This window comes from Suncus etruscus, chromosome 11 (assembly GCF_024139225.1).
Source record: "Suncus etruscus isolate mSunEtr1 chromosome 11, mSunEtr1.pri.cur, whole genome shotgun sequence".
Taxonomy (NCBI): Eukaryota; Metazoa; Chordata; class Mammalia; order Eulipotyphla; family Soricidae; genus Suncus; species Suncus etruscus.
This window is the reverse complement of record NC_064858.1, coordinates 62,232,515-62,245,569: the sequence shown is the minus strand read 5'-3', so window position 1 is coordinate 62,245,569 and position 13,055 is coordinate 62,232,515. Positions and strand designations below refer to the sequence as shown.

Here is a 13,055-nt window from a genome sequence, read left to right as displayed (position 1 = left end):
GCTTCGAGATCGAGAATGTCCTGAGCTCTCTTGCAGATTCACTGTTGCAACAGATGTTTATAGTTCGATTTTTGGGATCAATGGAAGTTAAGACAGACAGCACTACAGAAGTGATTTACGAAGCGATGAGACAAGTGTTGGCTGCTCGGGCTATTCATAACATCTTCCGGATGGCAGAGTCCCATATGATGGTCACCAGCCAAACCCTGAGGTACTTTAATTTCCTATGTTTTTACACCTTCTGTCGGAGACACCCTTTTCAAAGGAACATTCATGTTTAAGCTACAGTGCTTGTTTAGATAGACTGATCAATCACCAAATTTCTGAATAAGCAACCAAAATATTTACAGGATTAGACAGTAATTTGCATTCATTCATCTCACAGCCCCTTTTAGTTTCTACCTCAGCATATCTGGAGCCTGTCTCAGCAGGTATCCTCCACATTAATAAAGATGTGCACATCTTTGGGAAGAGGGAGAAAAAGAGATACCCAGAGAAAAACTCAAAACATGGGGAAATTGGACCAACCACGCACAATGGATGCCAACCTTGTTCCCCCCTTATCATTATAGCCAAATAATGTTGAAAAAATTATTCACTGAGCTGCTAAACTATCATAATAGCCAAAAGATGGAAACAATCCAAATAATAAATGATTGTAACAGTGGAATAATAGTGAGCCTTAAAAGAAAATGCATGCTGGGAAGAGGGGTAGAAGAAGGACAACACTGGTGGTGGGAATGGCCCTGATTCATTGTCACTATGTACCTTAAATATTATTGAGAAAGATTCATAATTCACTTTGGTCACAATAAAAATTATTTTAAGGATGACAGGGGGAAATTAATTAAAATAAAAAAAATGGTACAACATAATGAATCTTAAAAACATACTAAGAGGAAAAAGACACAAAGGTCACATTAGATGATCATTTATGTGAAATTCCACAATAAGAAAATCCAGAGACAAGCATTCCGTTATATTTGTTATTAATAGTTAACTTTGTTAGATGTTTATAACATTTCCACTACAGTTCACTTGCATGTTGCGAACTCAAAAGCAAGTTTATATTTCCAGTTTTAGACAGCAAAATTTAGTTACAAAAAGTGACAGATTGGGCGCAATAGCGCAGTGATAGGGCATTTGCCTTGCACGTGGCAGAGCCAGGATGGACCTGATTGGATCCCCAGTGTCCCACATGGTCCCCCAAGCCAGGAGCTATTTCTGAGTCCATACCCAGGAGTAACTCCGGAGCATCATCGGATATGGCCCAAAAACAAAAAAAATGACAGATTATGTTTTTAAGCTTTAGTTAATAGAAAAACCTATAAAATATCTAAGTAAAATACAGGAGGGGCCAGAGAGAAACTGAGAGAATACAGAGGGTAGGGTGTTTTACCTTGCAAAAGGTTGACCTATATTTGCGATCTCCTGAACTCCATACAATATATCCAGAAAACCTCTACGAATGATCCAGAATGCAGAGCTCTAAGTACTACCAAGAGTGGCCCCCCCCAAAAACAAAAACAAAAAATAAACAAACACAAAAGACAATAATATCAACCTGTAGGAAATTGTTTATGGAATATATTTAAAAATTAACCAATTCGGGGCCGGAGAGATAGCATGGAGGTAAGGCGTTTGCCTTTCATGCAGGAGGTCATTGGTTCAAATCCCGGCGTCCCATATGGTCCCCCGTGCCTGCCGGGAGCAATTTCTGAGCCTGGAGCCAGGAATAATCCCTGAGCACTGCCGGGTGTGACCCAAAAACTACAAAAAAAAAAAAAATTAACCAATTCATATCCATAAGTACATAAAAGCAATACTGAAGTTTTGCAGCTCACTCGAAATTTCAGGATATTTTTTTTTTGTTAAGCCAATTCTTTGGGGATTCTTATCCCAGCTTTATAGATGAAATAACTGTGAGAACTTTCTTGAGCTCCCCCCAATACTAACCCCATGCCTTGTTAATGTACCTGAAATTAAAACCATTTTGGCAGGTAGGAGCTATAGTGATGTAAATTACAAACCCTGCACTGTACCCATTTACCATTTACAATGCTATTTTTACTATATTCAGAGTCATGCATGATTACCCTTCAGAGAAACCTCATCCTGGCTAGTAGGCAATCCCTTCTCCAACCAATTCTAGGCAGACACTAGCCACTAATCTTATTGGTTCTATATATCTGCCTGATCTAGACATCTCAAATCAGTAGCATTATATATAGCTTTTTATTCTTACAAAGAGTGAGTTTCTTGCTTTCCTCTATAAAAATTATAGCAGATCAGTATTCATTAAATACATAATCCCATGTGTCAGATGACACCCAGCTATTAACCCAAAATAAAGGTATTTCCCATCTTTCTCTTTCCTGTAAATCTCTTTTGCTGGATTACTCCACCTTCTCACTCCTGGTAATGGGAATTGGCTTCATTAAGAGGAGTTCTGGCTTTGGGCATTGGCAGACACCACAATCAAGAAGCTATAAGAAACCACTGACTCCATTAATCTCCTGACTGGCATGGCTTATTATTTCTTTGCCACTATCCTGCTTCCTTTGACCCGTATGCCTGGGGTTAAAGATATGGTGCATGGGGTGATACCACAAACAGTGGGGTTTTATTACACCCATATAGTAAAAAGCACAAATTTACATCTATTAATAGCAGATAGCAATAAATTCTCAAATGTTGTCTATTTTCCAGGATACAGCACCTAAATGTTTCCAGTGTTCAGAATACATTCTAGAATATCTCTCCCCCCTCCCCGGTTCCTCCAGGTCAGCTCTGTGGAAGGCACACACATTCCCAACTGATTCCCTAATGTATATACAAATAATATCACCAGCCCTCTAAAATATCTGATTAAACATTACTTCTAACCAAATTAATATAGAAGTTTTAAAACAGCTAACAAACTCTGTTCTATCCTTTAAAAAAAATAAAAGGTATGGCCAGAGAGATAGTATAGCAGTAGGGTCAATCAATATAAATAATAAAGTTAAAAAAAAATAAATTTAGGGGGCCGGGCGGTGGCGCTAAAGGTAAGGTGCCTGCCTTGCCTGCGCTAGCCTTGGACGGACTGCGGTTCGATCCCCCGGTGTCCCATATGGTCCCCCAAGCCAGGAGCAACTTCTGAGCACATAGCCAGGAGTAACCCCTGAGCGTTACCGGGTGTGGCCCAAAAAAACCAAAAAAAAAAAAAAATAAATAAATAAATAAAAAAAAATAAATTTAAAAAAGGTAAAAGAATCAGTTGATTTAAAATAAAGATAGTAGTCAGTGTTAAGGAAGTTGGACAGGCTATCGTCCATTTGTGTCATGGAGTACTGAGTATAGTTGACTTCTTAAATACCATAATCTATAAAACTCATGGTCTTTACCTGTTCATCCAAGACACACTAAGTTTTGGCAGTCAGGAATGTCACTTATGTTCCTTTCTGTGATCACAACCAGTCTTTCTTTGGGGGAAGGGGATGTCCTTGACCTGTTGGGTTTTTGACCCAGAGGTACTTGGCAGTTATTCCTGGTTCTGCACTCAAGAAGCTCTTCTAGAAATGTTCAAGAGATTATATGGGATGTCTGGGATTGAACCCAGAATGGCTGCAACAAGGCAAGCACCTTGTTGCTGCACTACTGCTCTAGCCCAAGCCCTTTAAATTTTATGTTTAGAAAGTGGCTTTAGTTTTGAACATTTACAGGCTTTTCTGAGAATAATTTTGTTTTGTTTTTGGGTCACACCCGGCAACATTCAGGGATCGCTCCTGGCAGGCTCAGGAGACCATATGAGATGTCGGGAATTGAACCACTGTCCTTCTGCATGCAAGGCAAACGCCCTACTTCCGTGCCATTTCTCCGTCCCCATAAATGTATTTTTTTTTTTTCGGTTTTTAGGCCACACCCGGCGGTGCTCAGGGGTTACTCCTGGCTGTCTGCTCAGAAATAACTCCTGGCAAGCATGGGGGACCATATGGGACACCGGGATTCGAACCAACCACCTTAGGTCCTGGATCGGCTGCTTGCAAGGCAAACACCGCTGTGCTATCTCTCTGGGCCCAAATGTATTTTTGATATAATGAATCTTTTAAAAGATAATGATATGGAGCCGGAGAGATAGCATAGCAGTAGGGCATTTGCCTTGCATACTGAAGGACGGTGGTTCGAATCCCGGCATCCCATATGGTCTCCCAAGCCTGCTGGGGACGATTCCTGAGCTTAGAACCAGGAGTAGGCCCTGAGCACTGCGAGGTGTGACCCAAAAACAAACAACAACAACAAAAGATAATGATACACCAACATAAATAAAAAAGGCCAGAGCAGTGGTGCAAGCAGTAAGGCGTCTGCTTTGCATGCGCTAGCCTAGGACTGTGGTTTGATCCCCTATATAGTCCCCCAAGTCAGGAGCGATTTCTGAGCACATAACCAGGAATAACCCCTGAGCTTCACTTGGTGTGCCCCCTCAAAAAACAAAAGATAATGATATGACTATAATGATGAATCCTTTAAAATTTCAGGTTGATAGATCCTCAGACTCAAGTAACAAGAGCCAATGTAAGTACCTCCTGCTGTTTGATTCTCTTTCACTCACCTCCTAGCTGTCTCACACATGGAGTACACTGGATTAATTAATTGGCCAAATCAAATGACACTTCTTATGCACTTCCATGACTTTTTTTCCCAGACCATAACCTTGTATGTTTATTAGCTTACTACTTAATATAATACTCATTCCTTTTTTTTTTTCCAGTTTGAACTTACCAGTGTTACCCAGTTTGCTGCTCATCAAGAAAACAAGAGACTAGTTGGTTTTGTGGTCCGCATACCTGAGTCCACAGGTGGAGAGTCTCTGAGCGCTTATGTTTTTGAAAGCAACTCAGAAGGAGAAAAGGTCTTTTTTTTAACTTAAGATTTCATTGCATCTCAGTCCAGATGAATCCATTTTAAAGGCATTTTTGTACCAGGAATAGCTGACAATTCTGAATGTCAGGCATTTAGAACTATTATCTCTTGGGCCAGGGAAGCCACTCAAATGCTAGGCTCTGTCTTGAGTTTGAAACCCGGTAATCTATGGTTCCCACAGTTAAAAACTGCAATATTTTAAGGATTTAAGAAAGGATCCTATCTAAGATAGGATCTATCTATTTTCAGGATCTAAGAAAACCCTTCTAAAATAAAACTGGAATACAATTATCCCATGGAAAATGCCTATCAACCAATATAATGAATTCAGGATTATATGTGTGTGTGTGGTCAAATTGTATATATGCAAGATATATACACTTCCACTGAGCCATTCCCATGAATAAAATCCAGTTATTATCCTAATGGGTAAAATACACTTATTTTGTAGAGATCGCAGGAGGGGTCCAAAGCAATTCCCCTTAATTTTAAAAAATTAACACAAAAGTTACAGATTAGATTCTAGCCTTGGAGCATCTATGCATTTTTAAAACTTAGAATTAATCCAGAGAAATGATCTTTTCCTTCAGCAAGTGTGGCTAGAGGGGTCTGAACAATTTCAAACACGGAAATTATCAGTTTTCCTTTATCTTGATAATCTTATATCCAGATAAGATATATCTTATCAGTGACAACAGGTGGCCAGGGCCTGACTCGACATGGATGTAAGACTAAATGGGACTTTTAGGGATCCCATTCAGATCTCCCATTGCTATCTGTGATTAAACAGCTTTTCTTCTCTTTTACAGATATGTTATGCTATTAATTTGGGAAAAGACATTATTGAAGTCCAGAAGGTAAGGTATATTTTGGTGCAAATTTAACAACTACTGAAAAGATACACACATGCTGAGCCTTTTACTAGAAAGGACAATGGTGTCAGTGTGGCCCAATTTGGGCCTTTGAAGTAGTATTTGATGGGTCACTGGTAGAACTAGAGTTCTTAGTAATAATCATAAGTGCTGTAGCTCTTCAGCTTTAATTAATTAATTCATTTATTTTTTGCTTATTGCTGGCTAGGTTTCCACACTATTAGATTAAGATGGTATTGACTGAAGTGTGTTTTGCACCAAGGCCTTTGTTCCTCAGAGAAGGCACGAGGTCAGCAGTATTAACACCCAAACTCCTTGCTTCTCAGAGGCTTCCAATCTGTCCTTTTTACCCAACACATTGAGAACCAAGTCTGTGTAAGGAAAGCCCTGGAGTTGTAGCGGATAGTCCCTGCTCCACTGGGCTTGTGGGTCCATCCTATTCCCAGACTGGTGTGGGTCAGCACACTGTAGATGGAGTGAAAGTTGCTGAATTGTGACTTGTGACCTCGGCTTTAAGTGCAGGTTTAAATGGAAACAGTAGTAGTAGTAAGGAGCATAAGTAGTAGCAGCAGTAGAAGTTAATAGTAATAAGTAATAAGAGCATATTGAGATAGGTCAGAACTGCGGAGGGCAGGAGGACCAGATACTAAAACCAATGTATAGGAAGTAATGGAGCCACTGCAGCAGCCTTTCAGGGTATAGTCCAAAGGAACTGGAGAAAAGGACCAGGTGTTTACCTCTCAGGTTCATCAGCTATCTGGTCACCTATTCAGCTCTGCTGTTGTAGCAAAGCGGCCACAGTATACAAGCAAATGAGCATGGCCTTATTGTTAACAAGCCATATGATCTAAATTGCCAACTCATGGAAAAGACTGAGAGAAAATAAAAGGATTCAAAGATTTAGAAGACAGAGTATTGTGAAGAAAATTCCTTACTGGCCACTTGTCTGGGATGACATTGTAAATAATGACCTGGCTAAGCAGAAAACCTGAGCCTAGATTCTACAAAATAAAAATGGTAATAAAGCACAATGTAACCAAGTTTCAACAGAAATCAAGGAGCCCATAGCACAAATAATGTGCGAGAAACAAGGGTAGAGGCTTCATTACAGGACATAGTGGAAGCAACACTAAAGGGATCTAAGCTCTTTTCCTTCCTTCTTAAACTCCCCTAACTTCAGGATCCAGAAGCATTGGCTCAGTTAATGCTCTCCGTGCCAGTAACCAATGATGGAAAATATGTACTGTTAAACGATCAACCAGATGACACTGATGGAAGTCCAAGTGAAAATAGAGGCGCAGAATCTGAAGCATAAACTCCTTTATGCCTTTGGGGGAAGAATACCCAGGAGGCAGAGTTGCCTTCTAAAAAGGTTTTCAACTTCTCTGCTACACAGGACCATGCCCCACTCTCAGACTGCTGACAGCCTGTGGAATACACTGTCCATGCCTCCACTCTGAGACTCGGAAGGGAAAGAGTAAGCAATGGTTGACAGCATCCCCCCCCATCCACAATGTTATTTTAGGTGCTTTATTGGTAAGTTCTGTTCTTAGACTGATTGCACTGTTCAGCACTCCAGCTGAAAGTGATAAAGGAACTAAAACAAAAATGTATAGTTCAATTTATTTGAATGTCATCTCCTTTCAGTATCCATATCCCTTTTTTTAAAAAATGGCAGAAGCCTTGATTTGTAATTTGATAAACACTACGTATTTCCTATTAATATAATCTATTTTTGTATTTTTACCTAATGAGCTCTAAGTGCCTATCATTCTAAAAACTATTAAGTTTGTCTCCTAATCGGGCCTAACAGCATATTATTAATGTGTGCAATTAGGTAACGAACCCTGCTCAGAGGCCCAGATGTTCTAGTTTGGCTTGTTGTCCAGGTGCACAATAAAAACACTTAGCAGATGAATACCACAGCTGGCATGTAATTTTGCACTGGTGTGCTAACAAGCCAGAATTCAGACGCAGCCAGTCCTCTGAGGTTTTATCTATTTTCTGTGGTGAATCACCACAGACAACAGGCTGCAACTCTGTCACTTCCTGTTTCTTCCTGTATCTACTGAGCCAGGCTCTGCTGGAAGAAGGGACCAATTAACTTTAAAACGTACTCAAGCACAGCTGGTTGTGGGCCTAGAAGTTCTTAGAAGTCCACCCTCACACATCAGCCCCCTCCTACCTTCTCATTATGATATGCGTAATGATCTTGAATTGGTACCATGTCTTTTATTATAACTATGTTCAAGTGAATTTTGTTTTTGTAATAAATAAACCTAGCAACAAATGCTAGCAAATAAAAATGGTAACTATATACTTTTGTTTCTTGTAGTTATTTTCTAGAATATCCCTGGAAGAGAACTAAACCCTGCTCTATAGTTTTAACTAAGCATTCTGAAATCACAGCACACAGGATATACTATCCAAAAATAAGCAAGCAAGCAAATAAACACCCCAAAGCTTCTGGGTCAGAGAGAGTAGAAAGGCACTTGCCTTAAACACACGGCCACACTGGTTTGATCCCAGCACCACATGGTTCCTGAGAACTGGGTATAGCCCAAAGCTTACACAAAGATGTCAGACGTTGCTTTTTTTTTAGATGGTGGGTTATTAACCCAACTTCTGTAAAGCAGAAGTTATGTTATGTTATGTTTGTTATGTTATGTTATGTTATGTTATGTTATAGGTTCCACTTGAATAATCCACATCTGTGTGTATATCATCAGAGACAGGAAGCTGGTCTGAGTTGATAAGACTCCATACTATACTGGATTCAATCATGAGAAACTATTTGACAAGATGCAAGATTCACATTCTTACATTATTTTCCTTGCTTAGAATTATTTAGAGTAAAAGAATCTCAAGTCAACACTGAAGTGGTAAACTAGTGTTTAAATCACTGTTTAGACTATGTGGCTTATTAGGGGGGTATTGTGATAGTACAGTGCATAAGAGGATTGTCTTGCATATGGCTGACCTGGGTTCAATCCCTGGCACTCCATGTAGTCCCTGAGTATTACGAAGAGTGATCCCTAAGTGCAGACCCTGAGCATTGCCAGTGTGCAGTCCCTGAACACCACCTCCAATAAAACAAACAGGATGGGGGAGGACAATTTTTAGGGCACCACATGATCTCCCAGGTATTCCCGATGCAGCCATGAAGATCCCAAAGTACCCCTGAGCCATTGGGCCTGAGCATTCTCTGTGGGGTCTGTTGGCAACAATCGCCAGTAGAGTTCTCGGAATTCTTCCATACATCCCCCAAAAGGTTTGTACATTAGTACATTAAAACTACATCAAAAAGTAGTAATGCCGGAGCAGTGACACAAGTGGTAGGGTGTTTGCCTTTTACGCACTAACCTGGGACTGACCACGGTTCAATCTCCCAGTATCCCATATGGTCCCCCAAGCCAGGAGCGAGTTCTGAGCACATAGCCAGGAGTAATCCCTGAGCTTCACTGGGTATGGCCCAAAACAAACAAAAAAAAGTAGTAATGGGGGCTGGAGCGATAGTATAGTGTATAAACATTTAACTTGCATGCAGCTAACCTGGGTACAATCCCCAGCATATGGTCCCCCAAGCCCACCAGGAGTGATTCCTGAGTGTAGAGTCAGAAGTAACCCCTGAGTACACCAGGTGTGGCCCAAAAACAAAGAAAAAAAGGTGTAGTGGGACCAGAATGAGTCTTCATGCGGCTGACCTGGGTTGGATCTTCAGCATCCCATATGATCCTTAGCCTACCAGGAATAATTCTGCATGCAGAGCCACCAGATGTGGCCCTAAAACAAAACAAAGTAGTAATGAATGAAAACACTAAATATTCGGCAAGCACACAACCAAAAACAAGTATCAGAATATATAAACTGGGGCCAGAGCGACAGCACAGCGGTAGGGAAATTTGCCTTACAAGCGGCCAACACAGAACAGATCCCGGTTCAATTCCCAGCATCCCATATGGTCCCCCAGGAGTGATTTCTGAGCGCAGAGCCAGTAATAGCCCGAGCACTACCGGGTTTGACCCAAAAAGCAAGTAAATATATATATAAACTATTTCTGTACTTCGTAAGAAAAAGATACATTTGAAAACTGGAAAAAGTCATGAAAGCATGTCATAGAATGAGAAACAGTGCATAAGTCCCCATGATCACTGTGGGATGTCTCCCCAAACAAAATATTCATCTGGATATTAGGAAAAGTCCAGTGAGCCCATTCAAGAAGGCTAAAGTCAGGGTCAAGGAAGCCTAATCTCATCACTTATTCAACCTAGTATTGAAAATCCTGCCAGAACAATTAGGCACAAAAAGAATGAAAAGCATCCAAACCAGAATGAAGCAAATGATATATATTGAGAACCTTAAAGATTCTCTCTATATATATATTTTAAAAAGGATTATTAAAATGAATTTTAAAATTTAGTTAAGTTGCAGAATACAAAAAAAAAAAAAGGCAATTCAAAGACAAAGAAAAGTTAAGATAAAAAAATCACAAGTACCGAGAATGAATGGAACCAGGGGAGTAAATTTATTTTATACTATAGACTAGCAATCTTCAGATCCAATAATACAATTATCCCTATTACAATTCCAATAGCATTTTTTTTTTTACAGAAATAGAAATCCGGGGCCAGAGAGATAGCATGGAGGTAAAACATTTGCCTTGCATGCAGAAGGATGGTGGTTTGAATCCCAGCATTCCATATGATCCCCTGAGCCTGCCTGGAGCGATTTCTGAGCATAGAGCCAGGAGTAACCCGAGCGCTGCTGGGTGTGACCAAAAAAACAAAACAAAAAAAAAAAAAGAAAGAAAGAAATAGAACCCAACATTTGGTATGAAAATTCTAAGAGTCAACAGTCATACCAACCTTAATCGCTCCTGATCTTGGAAACTAAGAAGGGTCGAGCCTAGTTAGTACTTGGCTGAAAGAACTAGAGAAGATCCAAATAGCCAAAACAATCTTGAGAAAGAAAAGCTTGAGGGAATCATATCTTCTGACATAAAGACCCATATTAATTAAAGTGCTCGTAGCATTAGTAAAAGATAGATCAATTTAACCTAGAAATAAATGTATGAATTAAGTCTACTAACAACAAAATAGACAAGAATAGGAGGAAGAGCTAATCTTCTCAAAAATGGGTTTTGAAAACTAGATAGCCATGTGCCAAAGAAGAAAACTGGGAGCTGGCCTTGAATGCAGTCAACTCTAGTTCTATCACCCACACCAGATGGTCAATTCACACAGCACCGTCAAAGGTCCCTCGAGCATATCCTAACCAAGGCCACCACAATTCTTCCCCACATAGTCACAGAAAAAAAAAAAAAAAAAGGCTTGTGAAAACAAACAAAAACAAACTTGTGAAAACCTGAAACCATGAAATTCCAAGAATAAAACATAGATAGTAAGATGATGGAATTTTGGGATGAAGAGATAGAATGGAGGTATGGCATTTTGCCTTGCATGTAGAAGGCCATTGGTTCGAATCCCGGTATCCCATATGATCCCCCGGGCCTGCCAGGAGCTATTTCTGAGTCTGGAGCCAGAACCCCTGAGTGCTACCAGGTGTGTTCCCCCCATCAAAAAAAAAAAAAAAAAAGATGATGGAATTTTTCAATTTGACACCAGTAACATAGGCGACAAGATCAATTGAAAGTACATAAAAATGAAAAACCCTGAAAAGGAAATGACAGAAGGGTGACCTACCAAATGAGAGAAAACATTTGCAACTCATATCTGGTTAAAAAAAAAAAAAAGGTATCTAGAACAGGGCCAGAGAGATGGCACAGCGGTGGGGCATGCCTTGCATGCAGCTAATTCAGGACAGATGGTGGTTTGAATCTCAGCATCCCATATGGTCCTCCAAGCCTGCCAGGAGCAATTTCTTTTTTTTTTGGGGGGGGGGGTCCACACTCGGTCACACACAGGGTTTACTCCTGGCTTTGTGCTCAGAAATCACTCCTGACAGGCTTAGGGGACCATTTGGGATACTGGGATTTGAACTACTGTCAGTCTTGGGTCGGCTGCCTGCAAGGCAAACAATCCACCGCTGTGCTTTCTCCAGTCTCCAGGAGCAATTTCTGAGCTCAGAGCCACAAGTACCCTGAATGCCACCGGGTGTGAATCAAAAACCAAAAAAAAAAAAAAAAAGTATCAAAAGTATCTAGAACATATAAAAATAGCAACTCAGCAGTAGCATCAACAAAAAGATTTAAAGTGGGCAGAATATCTGAACATAGATTTTTCCAAAGAAGACAGATGAACACAGGTTGATGCTAAACACGCAATACCTCTAGTCATCAGGAAAATACAAACCACATTCCCAATACATAGCATTTCATCTGTTATAATGGCTACTAGGTAAATCAGTACTCCCAAGGATATGGTGAAAGAATCATTGTGTGTTGCTCTTGAGAACATGACTGGTACAGCCACTATGAAAAACAGTATTAAAAAAAGCTCAAAATGGGGCCAGAGAGATAGTACAGCGGTAGGGCATTAGGCTTGCTAGCAGCTGATCCAGGAGACGACGGTTCGAATCCCAGCATCCCATATGGTCCTCTGTGCCTGCCAGGAGCGTTTCTGAGCACAGAACCAGGAGTAACCCGAGTGTTGCAGGATGTGACTCCCCCAAAAAATGCTCAAAAAATTAAACATCTATCTACCATATTATTCACCAACTCCAGTGCTGGGCATTTATCTGAAGAAAGCAGAAATACTCAGACACTGCACCTCTTGGATTGGGTGGATAGATCTGCAATGCATCAGCTGACCCTAGTTCCAATCCTGAAAACACACACACACACACACACACACACAAGCACTGCTTGAGGAGTACCCTACCAGAGATGGGAATTGCCCCAGCACAGCCAAATGTGGCCAAATACCCCATCCCCCACCAAAAATATATAAGTACTCCTGTGTTCCCTGCATTTATTTATAATAACCAAGATATAAAAACACCCTAAATGCTTATCAATCGATGTAAAAAAGATGTGTGCAAATACCGTATTTATTCGAGTATAACATGCAGAATTTATTTTATTTATAATATTTAAGCATCTTGATTACAAATATGATTGTGATAAGGTTTCAGTCATGTAAAGAACACCCCCCTTCACCAGTGCAATATTCCCACCACCAATGTCCCAAATCTCCCTCCATCCACGTGCAGAATTTTCTACCAAAAAAAGAAATCAAAGTTTGGTTGCACGTTATAAATGAGTGGTGGGGTGGCAGTAGTGGCCAATGAGGGCGCAGGCGAACTTTAAATTCACATTTCGCC

General features: G+C 40.4%; 1 protein-coding gene across 1 annotated transcript in view; it reads left to right on the top strand.

The window, feature by feature from the left end:
• APPL2 (adaptor protein, phosphotyrosine interacting with PH domain and leucine zipper 2) overlaps positions 1-7,788 on the top strand; it is an 81,141-nt gene extending 73,353 nt beyond the window's left edge. Inside the window, exons 17-21 of the mRNA XM_049783155.1 lie at positions 37-211; positions 4,518-4,554; positions 4,751-4,891; positions 5,712-5,759; positions 6,955-7,788. Coding sequence (XP_049639112.1) covers positions 37-211; positions 4,518-4,554; positions 4,751-4,891; positions 5,712-5,759; positions 6,955-7,089 — 536 coding nt within the window. The 3' untranslated portion in view covers positions 7,090-7,788. The remainder of the gene's footprint in view (positions 1-36; positions 212-4,517; positions 4,555-4,750; positions 4,892-5,711; positions 5,760-6,954) is intronic.
• The last annotated feature ends 5,267 nt before the right edge of the window (positions 7,789-13,055 follow it).